Source organism: Nothoprocta perdicaria, unplaced genomic scaffold (assembly GCF_003342845.1).
Source record: "Nothoprocta perdicaria isolate Ctin4 unplaced genomic scaffold, notPer1 scaffold_104, whole genome shotgun sequence".
In the NCBI taxonomy this organism is placed as follows: domain Eukaryota; kingdom Metazoa; phylum Chordata; class Aves; order Tinamiformes; family Tinamidae; genus Nothoprocta; species Nothoprocta perdicaria.
The window spans coordinates 2,128,053-2,147,385 of record NW_020454139.1 but is presented as its reverse complement, the minus strand read 5'-3'; the positions used below and the strand labels follow the sequence as shown (position 1 = coordinate 2,147,385).

General features: G+C 39.4%; 1 protein-coding gene across 2 annotated transcripts in view; it reads left to right on the top strand.

The window, feature by feature from the left end:
* Positions 1 to 19,333, top strand: part of SLC24A2 (solute carrier family 24 member 2) — a 100,318-nt gene that overhangs the window by 74,535 nt on the left and 6,450 nt on the right. For both annotated transcript variants that reach the window (XM_026043901.1, XM_026043896.1), the window contains 3 exons: positions 13,573 to 13,704; positions 18,442 to 18,531; positions 19,054 to 19,220. In XM_026043901.1, coding sequence (XP_025899686.1) covers positions 13,573 to 13,704; positions 18,442 to 18,531; positions 19,054 to 19,220 — 389 coding nt within the window. The remainder of the gene's footprint in view (positions 1 to 13,572; positions 13,705 to 18,441; positions 18,532 to 19,053; positions 19,221 to 19,333) is intronic.

Genomic DNA, 19,333 nt, shown 5'->3' with positions numbered 1-19,333 from the left:
TAGTAGGCGTGGTGGTGATAGCTTTAAARTTGGACTTGATGATCTTAAAGGTCTTTTCCAGCTATAGTGATGCTATGATTCTATGATCTACTGAAACAGCTGTACAGATGAGCTAACTTCTGTTCAGTGAAAATAAGCTGTCATTCKCAAGTACACTGGAGCACAAAATTGAGTCCTCTCAATGCCTTTCTTATGTATTGAAAAAAATAAGCCTTTTAAATCCCAAATACATCCCAAGTAGACAAATGAGTGGAAAAAATGCCAGTGATTGACTTTGCTAAACTTGGCACTGCCCTTCTAGTTATGAAGAACACAAACCTCACAGTCCCATAGAGGAAAACACTCGTTAAAGATAATATTTGGCACAGAAGCTTGTATAATAGTTATTTAATCTATAATGTTTGTGCAGCTGATTTCTCAGCTTTTTCCAAAAGCTATAGGGACACAAGAGTTACTGAAGAAGCTTGAGCAGTGGCAGGAGCTTCCCTTTGCTAGAAGCGGGGTGAGCTATCATGCTTTGGCATACAACTAAATCATGAAATAGGAAGACATTGGCTGTGTTTGCCTTTCATTAAGTAGGCTTGCTAGTCTAAATAAGAAACTATATTGACGTGCTCACCGTCTCAGCAATGTCACTAGCTGAGTAAAATTCTTTGCTTGAGAGGTACTGCAAGACACAGGAAAAAGGAGAAGYGGTAATGTAGGTAAAATGGTAAAATGCCTTCTTTGCCTCTATCTTTACTGCTAAGGCAACCCCCCATGAACTGCAGGGCTCAGGTGAAAGAGATATAAATGGGCTAGAGGAAGACCTTCTGCTGGTTGAGAAAGATTGGGTTAGGGATCACTTAGGCAAACTGGCCACTCAAAAATCTATGGGCCCAGATGGGATGCACCCAAGAGTGCTGAGGAATTGGCCGAGGTTATTGCTCARCCTCTCTCCATCATCTTTGAGAGGTCCTGGAGAGCAGGGGAGGTGCCCGAGGACTGGAAGAGAGCCAACGTCACTCCAGTCTTCAAAAAGGGCAAGAGGGAGGAGCCGGGCAATTACAGGCCGGTCAGCCTCACCTCCGTCCCTGGAAAGGTGRTGGAGCRGTTCATYCTAGAGAGAATCTCCAGGCATATGAAGGAGAAGAAGGTGTTGAGGAGCAGTCAGCATGGATTCACCAAGGGGAAGTCATGTCTGACGAACCTCATAGCCTTCTATGATGGGATGACAGGCTGGCTGGACGAGGGGAGAGCCATGGATGTTGTCTACCTTGACTTMAGCAAGGCTTTTGACACAGTCTCCCATAATATCCTCATACGGAAGTTCTGGGAGAGTGGACTAGACGAGTGCACAGTGAGGTGGATGGAGGGCTGGCTGGATGGCAGAGCTCAGAGGRTGGTGATAAATAGGGCCGAGTYCAGCTGGAGGCCTGTGGCCAGTGGTGTCCCCCAGGGGTCAGTGCTGGACCTGGTGTTGTTCAACTTGTTCACATGGACGAGGGCACAGAGTGCACCCTGAGCAAGTTTGTGGACGACACCAAGCTGGATGGAGTGGCTGACACTCCAGAGGGCTGCGCTGCCATTCAGAGGGATCTGGACAGGCTGGAGAGTTGGGCAGAGAGGAACCTCGTGAGGTTCAACAAGGACAAGKGCAGGGTCCTGCCCCTGGGCAGGAATAACCCCAGGCATCAGTACAGATTAGGGCTYGACCTGCTGGAGAGCAGCTCCRCRGAGAGGGACCTGGGAGTCCTGGTGGACACCAAGTTAGYCAKGAGGCAGCAGTGCCCTCGTGGCCAAGAAGGCCAATGGGCTCCTGGCTGCGTGAGGAGGATGTTGCCAGCAGGGGCAGGGAGGGGATCCTGCCCCTGTGCTCAGCTCTGGGGAGGCCAAACCTGGAGCAGTGGGGACAGCTCTGGGCTCCCCAGGACAGGAGGGACGTGGAGCTTCTCAGGGGGGTCCAGCGAAGAGCAACTAAGATGATTAAAGGGAATGGAGCATCTCTTGTATGATGAGAGACTGAGTGAGCTGGGCCTGTTTTCTCTGGAAGAGAAGGCTGAGAGGAGATCCAATTTACATGTATAAGTTCAGGAAGGCAGAATGTACGGAAGAAGGGGACAAGCTCTTTTCATTTGTGACCAGCGATAGGACACAGGGAAATGGCCATAAGCTGAAGCACAGGAGGTTCCATCTCCATGTGAGGAGGAACTTCTTTACTGTGAGGGTGACAGAGCCCTGGCACAGGCTGCCCAGGGAGGTTGTGGAGTCTCCTTCTCCGGAGGTCTTCCAAACGCGCCTGGACCCTGTGCCACATGCTGTAGGTGTGCCTTCTTGAGCAGGAAGGTTGGACTAGATGATCTCTAGAGGTCCCTTCCAACCTTGAATATTCTATGATTCTGTGGTATACAACTAACATTGTTTATTTATTTCTGTTGGTCACTTCCTAAACACAATTATCCCTCACAAAGAATATAATTTTTCTTGAAACAACTTATAACAGGAGAAGTTATCCAGTTTGTGCAGCTGTCTTCAAGACAGGGAAAAAATGTGGTAGGATGACTCTGAGAAGAGTACGTGTTTGCTTTACAAAACTAGAAATGGAAAAAATGACAAGATAATTATGGCCATTTGCCAGCTGGTGCACCAAATATGGACAGATATCTTTAGTTCTTCATTGCTTACAGACAGTTTTGAACTCAGAAATAGGAAAAAAACAGTGAATCAAAACCAAAAGTTCTAAAAGAGCAAGATAGTTTTTGACATCCTGAATAATCATATAATTATAATGAATCTCCTGTGGAATGAAGAACAAAGTAGAATGTTTAATTATATTTTCTGCTAGTCATCCAGGCTGACAAGCCACATAAAATATCTTTATCAGACTAACAAAATATTTTGCTTAGGTAAACAAGATGAGTATAAGCTATTTTTTAAAAATTTTCATCACTGTACTTTTGCAGTACTTTAACACTGAGTTTTTTAAAATATGTACAAATCAATTCTCAGATCTATCTGGAGTCACCACTCCTGGTGGTGACTATCAGATCTATCTGGAGTCACCACTGTAGTGAAATACATCCTTTTTTTTTTAATTTAGCAAAAAAAAAGTAAGATAGACAAAGCATAGCAAGTATTTTTCAGACTTCTATTCCTACCACTGATGATATGGTGATATCACGATGGCATAGTTTGGCACAATCTGTTAAGTTGTGCAGAAATTATGTGGGGTATACAAAAATTCAAATAGATATGCAGGAAAGAAATTTAAGAATTTAAGAATAAAACTGATTTTGCCTCATAAGATTTTTGTCTTAGTCTGTTCAGTAGAAACATTGATAGAAAGCAATCATAAGTAATCGTATCTCACAGGCAACAGCGACCATATGCTATCTTTTTGCATCATAACGAAGGATTTTTGAGTTAGTTTAGAAATCTGCAAGGTCAAGCAACTTCATCATCCAAGACAATGGTTTTGATTTCAAACAACTGCAGGATGAGGACATAAATTTTTTTCAGGAATAAATTACTCAGCAATGTCATCCCCCTTTCTCCTACCAATTTCTGCTAGATGTCTCAAATTTTCAGTAAGGCATGCTTGGGGACTCTTATGTTAAATTCAGCAAGCTTTAGGATATTCTGAAAATATACCATGCTGTGTCAGAGGTGGGATGCATTATTTACTCTTATCAGGGTCACAAAACAGACTGAGCAGAGAGGTCTGTGGTTGATGCAGGAGTGATTCTGCGGTTCCAGCTCTGCCAATCCAAAAGAAAGGATTTTAGGTACATCTTGTCACTATAACAGATAGCTATCCCCTAATAGCATTCTGAGACAGGACGTGCTGGCTCCTTCCCTRGTGGCTTTTGTAATTCTGGCTTCTTCCAATGATAACTGGACAGTTGCTGCTATCTCATGCTATTTCAGTTATTGATATGCTGAAATCTGTTTTGCAATTTTTATCTATCTATAATACACATATATATGTATAAAGGATTGTATACATACATATTTTACAAGCTGTAATAATAATTGTGTTCTATGTATTTAGAAATAAAAATAAATACATTTCTTTAGCACTTAGGACCTTACTTTGCTGTGAKATTCTATTCATACTTTCAAATATACAGTGATCCTTCTTCAATATATTGTATATTGCCTTTCTATTTGTACCTAGCCTCTTGGTATGCTTTCCTCAGCTGTGTTGTCACCCTGAAACTAGCTATGGACCTCTTGAAATACATGGTCAAAGTTAATAAAACAGAGCAGATCACACAGAARGGTAGGAGATGACAAACAGATAGGGAGGCAGAGAGATATAGACAGTAAAAAGAGCAAGAATAAAGWTCAGGAGGGACAAAAGCAAGAAAAACAAGATCTTCTCCTTCTCCCATTGACATGCAAGGTAAATCTGTTCACTTCAACCAAAGCTTGCACATAGGTGAGGTCTGCCTGTTTCCAAAATATCCAATAGCTTCTTAGCTGTTTATCCTCCTCAGGAAACAAGAAAGAGAAAAAACAGAAACAGATGAATTCAGCACTCTTCAACTTCCTTCTGCTTATATATTGCCTTCATGGGCACTAATAGGATTATTCCTGTTTTGTAATAGTGTAAGCAACAACAGGATCGGATCAGAGCATTCACACAGCCTTTTCTAGTGACAGTTAGAATTAGAGGCAGGGAAATTGGTCATTGCCCTCYTGAGACTTCTTTCTAGCTTTTCCAAACTGTGTGCAGATGCTTCATGTCTCTAAGAAATAGCATGCTCTAAAAGACAATGGCAACAGTTCTAAGCACCTTTGTTCAGGGAAGTAATAACAAGAGCAGTTAATGCCAGATAATCTTTAGCAAGAGCTTCTCCTCCTCTTCTTCCCTCAAGAAGTGGTTCTTTACAGTGTAGTCCTGCCCAAMAAACTCTTTAACTTTAGTCTTTTTATAAACAAGTATCCACATATGACCTTGAACATTATTTACCTCTGCTTCATGAAAAAAAATGTTCTGGTAGATTGAATTCCTGAGGATTTTTCTTTACCTTGATTCAAAAAGAAGCATTGTTGTCCCAGAATTCAGAAATGTAGTATGAAAATCACTTCTCACTTTCACACTTGTATATGTCCAAAGAAATGTTTTGTGACCCATAAATGCTGCTTAAGCTAATATATTCCTTCCTCATGGGAGACAGTTTACTTTTAACATCTTCACATCCCAGTGATATTCATTTAGACTTGAAAAGACTGGAGGTACTCTCYTTCTGGGGTAATCAAGCTGTAAATTTGTATTTGGGAAAAACTGTCCTGAAAAACATTGGCTGGGGTAAAGCTGAATGCTGAAATCATTCAGTATTTCTAAAATGTGTTTGCACTGAGGATCTAGAAGATGTGCTTGGGGACCTAATTCTTTCTCCTCCACTATGAAGTTTCACTATGAGCTTTACAATTTTCCCTCTTGCAGAAGAAGCACAGTTGTACCAGCCTGACAGCCTGCTTCTCATGAAGTCATGAGATGACTGGCTTGGCAGATGAGGCGAGAGCTGTGGGTGTTGTTGATCTCAAYTTCAGAGTTTTGACGTTGTCTCCATAACATCCTCATAGACRAGCTGTGCAGGCTGAATAGGGGTCAGTGCAGTGGACTGAAAATGCTGCCAAAGAGAGGTGTGATCAGCCACACAAATTCTAGCTGGAGACCTGCCATGGGTGGTGTTCCCCAGGACCTGGTACCAGTACTGTTTAACATCTTCATGAATGACTGGATGATGGGATGGAATGCATTTTCAGTAAGTTTGTAGATGACACAAAACTGAGAGGAGCGGTTAAAACACCACATGGTTGCCTTGCTGTTGAGAAAGTCCTTGACAAGCAGGAGAAATAGAGATGAACTTCATGCAGTTCATCAATGGAAATTTCCAAGTCCTGCTCCAGGGTAGGGAGGGTTAACCCAGTGYGTCAGGACAGACTGGGGGTTGTCTGGCTGGAAAGCAGCTCTACGGAGAAAGCCTGGCATGGCCTAGTGGATAGAGAGCTGAAGATGATCCAGCAATGTGTTCTTGTTGCAAACGARGACAACGTATCATGGGGTGCATTAGGCTGAGTCTTGCAGGCTGAGTTGATTCTTCTGCTTTGCCAGTGAGACAAATCTGGAATGATGGATCCAGTTCTAGGATCCCAGAGCTATAGAGATAGGGAGCTACTGAAACAAGTGCAGCAAAGGACTGTGGAGGTGATGAAAGGAGTGGGACATCTCTTATCTGAGAAAAGGCTGAGAGAGACTTAGATACAAGCATCTTAATAATGGGCCATAATTTCATAAATTAAGTACTTTAAAAAATATGTACATCACAATGATAAAGAGAATAAATCCATTTTACTTACATAAAACCCTTAACTTTAAAAGTATGATATTGAATGCACACCTCCTATAAAGGGAAGACCCAAGCTGAAATTGGAAGAAAAGAGAAAAAAAACTTTTTTGTTTATTTGAATTTTGGAGTATTTGTAAATTAAATTTCTCTTTAAAAAGTACATCCCTCCAAATGTCATTAGGTCTTTTTCTTTGTTCAAGGCTTTTCTTTTTTCTTCATCTTAATATATTCTCTGAGTCTTATTCTTCATCCTTTCATCCTTTTTTCACTGTCTAAGACCTCAAGACAGAGTAAAGGACACTGTCAATTAATGACTCTCACAAGAGTTCATGCAGCAGAGTGAATTGCACTTTTCCTTTTTCTTTTTCTTATTGATTTTCTCTTTTGTCTTTGCCAAACTTCACCATCCTTTTTGGTTTTTGGTTGTTTTTTTTTCATATTTCCCAGTCCCTCAGTTCGATTCTTCCTCCACTCTTATCTTCCAGAAACTCATCTCTCCATCTGCTTCTTGTTGGTCCAAGCCTTTGCTCAACAGGGTAAACTCTGTTTTGCTGCTGCTTGCAGGATTTTAAATTCAGAAAATCCAGAAAATGYCCCCTGCAATCCATTTGCTTGTCCAAGACAGGTATATTCACCTATTSCCATTTTCAAGGGAATCAGTAGCAGATCCACCTCACACTTTGGTAAAATCTAGATCAGCTCTGGGAAAGGCAGYGAGCTGCAATCTCCTTCTGAATCCCTAAGCAACACCGCCAGGACCAAGACTGCTTCCCACCACAGAGTCTATAAAACACTGAGCTCTAGTTGCAACCTCCCTCCCGCTTTCCCTCCTGCCAGATATTCAGTCTGCCTCTTGGGTTTTGTTCTACTTTTTGAATTCTTCCTTTTAACCTTTAGCAAGTTGTCCCAAAGTGGAAAACTCAGTAGTACAGCACTTTATATTTATAGATTAGTACAGAGCATGTATGGCAAAATGAAAGAAGACTGAAAGGGCACAGACAGTATCTCATTAAATGTTTTATGGGCTGCCCCACAGAGAAGTGATCTTTGGAAAAGTCCAGCTGCCTTTCGCCCTACTGCCAGCCTCCAAACAGACATTTGCTTGGGTTTAGTCATAATCTTTCTAACCTGTGGCTCTCCTAAAAATATCTTCCAATCTGAAGATAACACCTTCTCCTCCTCCCACGCACACATACGCGCACATACACACACGCACACTTTTGCCTGTTCCCATGGAAACCCCATTGGAAAATGTTTACATGCCAGCCGCGTTAGAGAGAACTTTTTCAGTTCTAAAAGACAACTTAGATGTAATAAGAAAACACCACTAACCCATTTATTCTTCTTGCTGGATCTAAATTCCCCACCTGGCAGCTGCAGGGGAGAGTGTTTTTTGCTTTGCCCGCAAGAGAGCAGTCGTCGAGCTCTACATTTCAGGACAGAGATCCCCTCTGCCTAGGAATACTCCTTCCCCCTGCACCAAATTGACATGATCTGAACCTAAGTGGTGTTGTGTTCCCTGTAATGGGCTGTGATTCTTGGAATATATTAAACATTTCTGTTTTGCAGAGCGGGGGTGAGGAGTTGACAGCAGCCTTTTTTGTAAGGCACTGATATATTCCAGCATGTTTGGGGTTTCTTTGGTTATTAAAAGGATGTTCTCCAGTGCCTGAAACTCTTTTAAGTTGCCGCATGCAACCTCAAATGAATGCCTGCCTCTGATTTGCCAGTTTAGTTCTTTGTAACTTAATGAGATTGCACTAATGTCAGAAGGGATTGATCTTTATTTTTTTCAAGGCTACTGAGTTGCCTTTCCTGCATTTTCTTTGTGTCCTACTATRACCATTGAAAATCAGAATGGTCAGCTGCATCTCTTTATGTCCTTAGCTATAGCTTCCACTGATGGGCTAAGTGTAATTTTGAATATTATTTTATTTTCCAAATCTCTGAGGAGTACAACATGGGCAAGGAAAACTGCATGAAGGCTCAGAGAACTATGTTTTCAGATATTTGCAGGTACGGACAGTTATAACAGTATCTGGAGCAAAAGCCAACCCATGCCTTGCTCATTCCCACAGATTCTGCTGAAAAGGTGGCTCTTTTCAGCCGGAGGGCAGAGAGCATTAGCACAAATTAACTGTGTTGAGGAGAGTGACCTATATAAGCAGAACGCTTTCTGAAAGGGAAGACATTGAATTTTACTCCAGAATTCTCAAGGAAAGACATTGTCTTAGCTACTTATATATTGGTGACTACCACTCCAGCATAGTAGCTCGCCTGCCTTCATGTATTTTTCCAAATGAGATGTAACAGTTGCAGCAGTTCTAGATAAACGAGCAATCCAGGTCATGGAGAAGAAGCTTGAAGCAGAGACTTGAAGCAGAGTCACAGTAGTGCTCTAGTTGCCTCTGTCCTCTGTCTTGCTAGTGAAATAAATTAATATGATATTTGCTACACTAAAGAAATGAACTCAGCACCAAACAACAATATTTAAATTACATAGATAGCAATTTGAGACATTGTGTTTGTTTCTTGATTCACTCATTGCGTAAAGTTGGCTTGTACTTTAACTTCTCACTTCCAAGAAAAAAAGATAGTTAAGCAGCCTTTTGCAGTATTATCAGGTAAAGAAATTTTTATATCTAGGGGATATCTAGGCATGAGCAAACCGAACTTCAAGTAGTCCCTATCTGCAATTACCTTTTTCAGGGAAGACCTGATGCTACTTCTGTGCTGATTAACCATATAAAAAGCTAGAATCCACAAGAAATGTACAAACATGAGAATTTTTCAGTCAGTTCTTATTCATCTCAGTTATGTCGTTTAGACTAGCAGAATTAGCCTAAAATACACGTCTGCAATTCATATCGTATTGCTGTTATAAGAAATGGACCAGTTGGCAAATACTGACATATTATTTCAGGCAGGTTTGAAGTGGTTCATTGGAGTTGTTTTCCGTGTTTTCCTACTGCTAGCTAAAAGATGTAGAAGTACAGTTGGTTGGTGTTATGCTAGATAAACAACTGTTTTTACTTAGATAATTTATTTTGAGCATAAGCATCTAGGGAGACAGCTATTTTCTTCTGTTTGCCAAAAGCAGTGACTACATCGTGGCTTTGGCAGATGGAGTATGCTATAAGGTGTTGTTTGTAAACAAAAGAGTTATTGATGGAATGTCACCCACCATATGTTGCCATTGTTTATATAATGTGAAACACATAGTCAGTTCCTGTCTTTGGACAGATTTTCTTGGGAAATAGGGGAARAAGGTCAGACTCATCACAAGCAAAACAATGTGAGTTTTCTTCCAYGGGATTACAGAGAAATAGTAGATCTGCATGCTTGGGTAAAGAAGTCATGAAAGATGGAAAGGAGGGAGATTTGATACCTTTTTCATTGTGTGGCATGCATTACATACAGGAAGAAATGAAGTAGCAAGAATAGGAATAGGAATATATATAGATTAGTTTAAAAGAAAATGTTAGAACTGTACTAGTTACGGATATTAAAATGGAATATATAAGAAAACTATATCTTTAATCTCATCTCTTCAAAATARGGAGTTGCATCTAGTCGTTTTGTTATTTTCAGATCTGCCTCTGTACTGCTGCTAGAATATGCAAATGGCACATTTGCCTATTAGAGAATTCATCTGATTATTGCTGTCATTTTTTTACACTACAGTGATATGTCCAGCCCATTCAGACAAGACTATAGACATTATGTGTAGCACTGCACAACTGTGTGTAACAGAAAGACAGTCCCCAGCACAAGTGTGAACAATGGAGAGTATAACATGGAAATTTCATGGAAAGACATCAATGAATACTATAATCCTAACCTAATCACAATATTTTACTCTCTCCCATCTCCCCAGAACACTTTGTACTTTCCAGTGTGCCACACACAAACCTAGCTTAGGAAAAGTCCTCCTGATGTTCATACTAGTTAAAAAGGAAGTTATGCTCATGCCAATGACTTTTGGAAAGAATAGTATTGTTTTTAGTGACAATTTAGATCACTTAGAATTAACTTTATTTGTGGTATAAATAAGGTGTAATTTCATTATCATATTCTGAACTATCTTTTCAGACACAATCAGTAAAGTGGACTTACAGAATGTAGGAATGGTGTGTTTATCTGGTTGACATAACATAACCTGTGTTTTAGTGATTTACAGCATTTACATTTAAGTTCAAAGTAGACTCAGTGTAGATACTGCAATATCCTCAAAGCTCATAACATCAATTAACACAGCAATATGTTCCTGTCTAGCATCTTTTGAGCTGGTTAGCTTCTCAAGGGATTGAGTTGCATACAAGGAATTCACAAGTTGCACAAGAGATTGAATTTTGTGGTAGGACTCACTGCCTCCTAAGCTGCCCCAGAATACTGCAGATTTGGCACGGTGATGGCAGAGAGACCATGAACTGGCAGAGGCCTGTGGTCTTCCAATCCAGTACCTGAAGTCCAGGCAGAATACCGGAAATGATTTAAAATGGCACCGGCTGGTCTGTGTGTACGCAACTGAATACCAGCCTTTATGTCACATTATCTTTTTCTTTTCTTTCTTAGCATAACATAATTAATGTTGCACGTATTGAGTTCAGTCGGAATTATACAGACTAAAAATAGAAATCATACAGATCAAAAAATCAAAACTATAATTTCAGTATTAATTACTATAAACTGCAAGTGCATATGTTCAGGATACACACTGTCAATAGCTGAATTGAGACAGTGCAAGCATCTCTGCCATACTCCATGCTGTGTCACTTTAGGTCACTCCTGCTTATTCTAGAGCATGGCACATTTGCAAGATTTAGCTGTTGTAAAAATTCTTTCATTTTCTTTCCTTCAACTTCAGAATCACATTAAAATCTTTGAGGGCTACATTTGCAAGTGGATTGAACTTTAGTTTTACTGATTTGGGAAACATTAGTACGTGAAAATCAGATGCTGATTCTGATTTGTGAAATAAGGAACAAAGAGCTAGGCTGTAGCTTGCATAATGCACTCTGGAGATAAACTAGCAAGGAAAATGTGTAAAATCCCTACTGGATTTTAACTGGAGCTTGAGTTTCTATTTTGGAGGACATTATCAGGGCAGACAGATGAGGCAAAACAACTTGAAGTTAAAATATCTTGAACAGATGGACCAAGTTTCTCTGGGATGCATGTGCCAAGTCTCCAAATATACTCTTTAATGCTGTTTGTATAGTGACTTTGGTATTGCCAGTGTGTTCATGATAGCCTAGCACTATTGGCAAAGACAGTAGATGAGAATAAGGCCCAGGGTTGAAGTACTGTGTATACCAGTAGAGTATTGCATGAACCAATCAGGTATTAGGTAATTAAGTATTAACTTCTCTAATTTTTGCTGATTTATGTACAAACTCAGTCTAATATGTAAAGTTTTTGTTGTGATTAAAAATGGTCATTAATCATGGCTAATTTCCAGTGATGCTAATTCATAAAATAGTCATGTAGAACTGCTTATGAAACAGTCATTTGCGGAGGCTTATTCCTGCTGAGTCTGCTGCCTGGATTATGCAGAAACCACTCAGATGGAGTTACCTAGGCAACCCTTCAATTGCTCCTTTTGTGTTCAAATATTACTTCCATCATCATATTTCAAAGCTCAGCATCCTGCTTGGTTTGATTTGCCTAACCCTACATTGTCTACCAGAGGGGAAGGGGAATAGATACGATTTTAAGAAAGTAACCGGCAAACTCCTGCACCTGCATCTGAATGGTCCCCCAGAAAAGTGTCAATAAACTAGAGAAGTGAGACACTGAGCATCTGTCTTCTTTGGTGAAGAGCTGGAAGCTAAAGGTAGCTCCTAAGCTGCTAAGGAGCTTCTTGAAGCACTGTGATTATAATGAATCATGTTCTRTATGTGTTTTAAAAATCTTTCAATGATAGTACCTATCATAACCTCTTCAATTTACTGTCATCTTATGATTGGGAGTTACACAAAGTGTAGAGTTAACAGAATACAGTCTTCTGTTGACATCAGAACATAAGCGTCAGAGCAGCTGCATCCTGGCCCTGTGTCAGGAGGAAAAATGAGTTTGTTTCCCATTGTTGGTGTAAGGTGATAAAGTTGTATAGCTGTATGACTGACAAGTCTGAGCCGAGAGCTGGTCTTTGCTTTTCCAGGGATTGATCGGCTCATAATATATCAACAGCTGAATAGTTCAGGAGTTCATCATTCATCTTTCTGTTATTCTATTCTCTGGGGCAAGTTAGACCTGTGTGCAGTTTGGGGCACATTGTCTAGCTGTGATGTGTGACATGGCTAAATGAGCCAGGAAGAAAAAAAGTGATATTAAAATGGTCTGAATCATGCTCCCTTGACTTTCCTTCTGCAGTAATCTCAAGGGGCTGCACCTCACCAGCAGGCTGGGTGACAGAAAAGGCAAGGGAAGATGAATGTAGCAGCCAAAAGGCTTTCTGTCATTGGAAATGATCACAGTACATCTGCTCTCTAGTGGACATAACACGTGAAGAGCATAACACGTGAAASGAGGTGAAAGATTAGTGTGAAGATCAGCTCTCAGCTACACCAGTGAGGGAGGAATGTCATTTCTTTAGTTTTAGCACCAAGCTGTTAAGAAGACTGCTGGGTTGTGGCAGGTCTAAAGAAGACACATTCTGGCTGCATGTGAGAAAAACATCCTCCCTCAAAGGCAGCCGAGCAGCGGGGCTGGGCGAGAGAGGCTGGGCTGTCTCCGTCCTTGCAAATTTTCAGACTTTATTTTACCAATTGGGCAAAGACCTGAACAACCTGGACTGTCTCCACAGCAGAACATGCTTTGRACAGGGGGAAAATGGGAACCTCTTAAAGTCATTGACAGCCCGRATTGCCTTGTGGTCCTATGAATGAGGAAAAAGTACTTCAATGTGTATTACATGTATATAGGTATATATGCACACATATGTGGTCAGTCTTGATGCAGACCAGACTAGTTTTGATTTTTGATCAAACTATCAATGTCCATGAGAGAGGGTGTGTAGGAAGGCACATCTGAGGCACTAGGTGGATGAGAGGCCACCCAAGGAAGAAGGCCTGATGCTGGTCCCACTAGGAGCATGGATGCCATCAGAGATGTCCTTGACAGGTGGTGCTGGAGGGATATATTGCGGTTACTGAAGTATAGTGGAGTCCTGAAAGTTTTTTAAGCTTATTCATCCCCTTTAATACTTTGTTCACTGCTGTTTTTCTCACAGAATGAAGAAGAGGATGAGGACCAGCCTCTCAGCCTGGCCTGGCCTGACACCCTGCGCAAACARATCACCTACCTGATTGTTTTACCCATTGTTTTCCCACTGTGGGTTTCCCTGCCAGATGTCAGGAATCCTGTAAGTAGCCCTTGTTTTAAATCAGTGTCTTTTGTAGTGTAGGGGTTGCTGAATGCTTGAAGCCAAAGAAGGACCATGGTGGATTTAAGCAGAAGTAAAACTAATGTTTTCTGACTTTTTTTTTTAATGGTTCCTTGTGTGAAGAAGATGCCACAATAGAATTATAGAGTAAATGTCACTCTTCAAGTGGATGCTTATGGGCAAGTGGAAGATAACAGCTCTATGAATATTGCCATTTGTATTAATCAATATTTTATCATACATTGGAAAAGCTCTTAAAACTTTGAGTAGCTTTTACATCTGTGTTTCTCCCCTGAGCATTACTTAAGCAATGAGGAAGTCAGCCCAACAACAATACCATAAAGGGTAAAACTGGAAAGTCAAAGACTAGATTTTCTGTGTTTAAAAGTAATGGTATGCATTATTCTTAAAATGTATATTCTACTAGCCCTGTACAGCAATTCTTATTAAAGGGCGATTTTGTTTCAAGAAGGTGTGACTAAAAATTGAGTAAAGGACACCTTTGTCTTCTATTTGTCGTCCTTTAATTTTCATATTAGGATAGGATCAAGAAGGTTTTCCAAGTGCAGAACACTTACTAATTCTGCCCAAACATGGCTTGAAGTCATGTAAGATGGTTTATTTAATACAGATGACTTACTGTGATAAAGTGTCAAATCCGACTTCTTTTATATTCACATATGCAAACAATAAGAGAATAATAGCTAGGAAAGCTAATGGAAAGTTTTAAAAAAAAAAGAAGTCAGTCACTAAAAGAATCCTTTAGAACTGCTTTAATCTCCTCCTTTTTGAATCAAAAATAGACTTAAACCTCCAGCAGGAGAAGGTTGTGCAATGTGCAAGGTTATAAATCAATACTCTGATTTCTCTTTTTCTTCCATCACATTTCCCATCCCACACAGTGAAAAACTGCAGTTCAGTGACAGAAACAAGCTAAAATAAATGTTTTCATTTGTTTTTAGATAATGGTTTCTCTAAGGGTAGAAACCAACATTTTCTCCTACTTTCTTTAAGCTTTCAAACAGCACTGATAAATATTTTTGTCTGATAATACAAAAGAGCATACTACATGAWTTCCAAGATTATTTATTTCTATATTTATGCCCTCATTATGTTATTCAAAATCATTACTGTATTATTTTTCTTCATAATTTGTTCTAATATTAGCAAGTATTGGTAAGAAATAAATGTATGCAATATTTTGAATTTAAAAATTCTGATGCTGACATTAATGGCCTTTGCAATCTTTTTTCTTTCTTCCTCTTGAAGATTTGTAAATGTCCAGTGTTCAATACTGTGTAGATGAGATTAGTCAGAATAATGGGCTGCGAAAGCCGATGTCTGGTGAATTCGCATACAATATTGTTCACAAAACAATGCAGGCATCCAGGATTGTTCACAAAAAACGATAGTGTGCTGACATCATGGAATTAAAACACTCTGCCATAACATAAGAGATTGGCATATTTGCATGTGCCAGATATGTCACTGGGCAGCCAAGTTTTAAAATTTCATTCACTGAAAGGAGTAGCTTGTTAGACAGGAACAAAAGAGAGTTGCATACTGTGTGCAGTTTGTAATTACGTGCAATAATAACAGAAGAGGTAACAAGCTGTATCAATGTGACAAGCTGTTTGCTGTGAACTTCACTGTCAAAGATTAAACCAGATGGTTGCATCAGCCCTCATGCCCAGCTGTCTAACTTTTCAAGGAAGCTTCATTAGTGTGTTTGTCTCTAAAAGACTCTAGCTTGTACTTGTGTGCATTCCCCTTCCCTTGCCTAAAGAAAACAAGGCCGGGCTGCACAGCTCAGCATATGCTTCAGGAAATAACTTTATGTTTGGTCTCTGAGGCAAAAGTTAAAGCAAATCTCCACCAATGCTTTAGTAGATTTTGTAGGCAGGCTTAACATCCGGGGCCTGGTTTGCAAAAGGGGATAATTTTAGACAGAAATTCTATATCCTCAAAATAGCATGTGAGCATATATAATGAACCCTGTGGGCTAAATATTGATTTGAGAGACCATAAGGTGTTTTGGACATCCTTTTCAAAAATCTGCTGCCCTCACAGAGTCTCCTTAAGTCCCAAAGTGTATTTTATCACAGCTTAGTGGGAAAGTTTTGACACTGTGGACACTTGCACATGGTGTCAAACCATGTACTGTCAAACCATGTACACTTAAAACAAGCTGCACTTAGCTCCAGAAAAGCCAGAAAGACCAGCAAAGTTATTTCATATACAAGACATCTCATTATGAAATTGGTAAAAATACTTGCACCTTTACTATACACTGGAGTACAGATATAGATATTTGCATTTATGAACTGTAGATTATGTATTAGCTCCTATAATTCCTCCAGTGGTTCAATAGCTGACTTGTTTTAGTGTGTGCTTATCATCTCAATTATACCTCAATAGTAAATTCCTGTTTAGAAATTCTTCTATCAATCCTGTTTCCAGAAGCAGGCGTGCTCTGGGGAAATTTCATTGTTAGCCTATCATTGAGATATTTGTTAAAATGATGGATATTTTTACTGTACTAATAGCTCATTTCACCAACGGCTCTACAAGGGCCATAAATACAGCTGCCCACCTCTAACAGCTAGAGCCACCGAAACTTTGATTGGATGTGTGGGTAGAAATCAGAGAGCATCTCCCTTGCCACAGCCACAGGGCATTGCCTCTGCCTTCGTGACCCGGACCAAAAAACCCTCTCTTTGAGCCTGGCACTGTTGTCGTTGGACCCATATAGGGCAGTTATTTGTTCCCATTAAGGACCAAGAGACACGACTAAGGTGAACGTATGGAGACGCGCTGTTGCCAAGGGGACCAGGACACGATGTTCCCTCGTAGATCTAGTTACTGGAGCAGGTTTCTGAGTAATCAGATTTAGCCRCTGTCAAATATGGATGGAAAATCAGAGAAGGCATGCAGATAAATTCATGCATGAGACAAATGTATGATTCATTCAGGTTAAAGGTAAAGATGTCAGTAATGAGACTGGCTAAAATTTAGAGGATTACTTTGTAAAATACTAAACACTCATTATGTTGCAGTGTCAGGCACTCAGGAAAGAAAGAAAGAAAAAGACTTCACTTTTTCAACATACTTCTGTCATGGTGGTTACTTATTTTTTTCAAATTTTTTTCAAATATTGGCAGGAATTCAACACAGAGATGCACCACAATATATGTACTTAGGGTTACTGACGGACAGGATTAATACCAATCCAGCAGATATACAGCGAAGCTACAGAATTATTTTTCTTTTGTTAAATGAAAATAGGATACAAACGGAATGATACATGTTTTTCCCCCATTTTCTGTTCTGTTACCATGACCACAACCGAACCAAGTGGCAGTAAACTGGAGTCTTTGTCTTGGCAAGGCAAAGATCACAGCTCTGAGAGATAGAGAGAAGCATTGCTCTGTGTCGTTTCTGACTAATTCTTGTAGGAAAATGCTGAGAACTAACAGCTCTGCATATTGCCAAGAGCTTGGAAGTTATACTGAGATAAAACTCAAAAAAGTTGTTAGTCATTACAAAAGAAACATGATTACTAATATACTCTGAAAATAAGATGCAGCATCAGAAAATAATCAATAGTCTAATTTGAGCTTTTTGAAGAATAATCATCTTATGCAAATTGCATAGCAGCATCTAAGGAGTCCGTTCTTGATTTCACCTCCTGTAATAGGTACAAGGTTTAAATTTTGGACTTCTTGAGCTTAAATGCTTTCTCTTTTAAAACAGATAATTAAACTGTTAAGTCTATGAAAGTACTCATAACCCTGAACTGCTTCTTATCAGTTAATTAAGCTGGAGGAGAATCAGCTAAGACAGGCTGGGTCTTATACATGCTGCAAAGTTACTGACTCATAATTCCCAGCCATCCAATTCTCCATATTCTGTGGATGTCCAACCTGGATAAGCAATATGTGATTATTTTACAAGAACTCATGCTGATAGAGCATGAGGTTGATGAACAAGATTGGGAAGAAGTGACTGAAATAAGTAACTAATATGAATATATTCCATCATTGGCTGCAATACTACTATATATTCAAATCTTAATGTTGATATAGCAGACAACAAAAAATAAAATGAAGCTATTTTGACATGATACTGACTTCAGATTTTTTTACTAATTTCTCTTCAAAACAAAGCATATCAAATGTGTGTTTCTGCTAATTAAAAACATGAAAACGTTTTCCCAAGAATGATTAAATGCCATATCAAAGTTTAAATGTATAATTTTTAGCTTGGTGCTCTGACAACTGACTGTGAAAACTGATACACAACAAAATTCATGCAAAAAGGACATAAAATCACTCTTAACTATTGGAAAACACTCTTTTTGCTTATGCATAAGGTCATTCATAATCTTTTATTCTGCTAAATATATATGTAACATAAGGGAATGTAATAGGTATATAACAACAGTATAATACATATTCTTGTTGGAAGGTGAATCTTCTCATAGACATAGAATTTATAAGTGAAGCTGATGGAAGAACAAGTCATGGGTAAACATATCAGTAAGGGCAGTAATTTTCTGAAGTTCATGATATTTATTTTGATCATCTGATGATGATCATAACAAATGATTAGAATAGATGATCAGAATAAATAAGAGGTCACCTAAGGAGAGAATAAAAATACAGCACATMGACTTTTAATATAGTTGTTCACTCTTTCCCTTTCTTTCTGTTTCAGAAGTCAAGAAAATTTTTTCCAATCACATTTTTTGGCTCAATCAGTTGGATTGGATTTTTTTCTTACTTAATGGTCTGGTGGGCACATCAGGTAAGATGGTGTTGCACTAGTACAAATTATAAGCCCTGCATTATGTTTTACTCTGCAAGGAATCATTTAGAATCAGAGTCCATCCTCTTCCTCGTGCTGAGCAGCATTTTACGTTAGGAAGAGCAACAAGGAATTAAGTAAATCACTACCCAGTACATGGAAAGTAGATCARAGACTGTGCTTGCCCTCAACATCTGTTTGATCTTTCTGCTGACATCACCACCATAAGCAGCCACTTGTCAATATCTACAGGCCCTTTTTTGACATTCCAACATTTCTTTCCCTGAAACTCATGGAACATAGTGAAAACAAACAATTCTCCAATCATGTCTGTAGTCACTGCACTTCCCAGCTATAATATCAAGTCAGAGATTAGCAGTAGAGTGCAAACCTTCTAGCAGAGAGAATCTAAAGTAGAGAGTGTACACAGAAGAAAGTAAGGTACAGTAGAGAGTAGAGAGTGTTTTCCCACCATAGGACTTCAACATATATTTTTGCTGATTTTTACTCCATGTCTTTCAGGTTGGAGAAACCATTGGTATTAGTGAGGAGATCATGGGACTGACTATTTTAGCTGCTGGAACGTCTATTCCTGATCTAATTACCAGTGTTATCGTAGCACGTAAAGGTCTAGGGGACATGGCTGTGTCCAGCTCTGTTGGAAGTAACATCTTTGACATCACAGTGGGGTGAGTTCTACAGCAAGAAAATTGTGGCTATTTTATTAAAAAGTTTTGTATTCATAACATGTTGTCCTGGTTTTGCCAAGGCATTAACTACAACATTTTTTGCTATTGTTTAT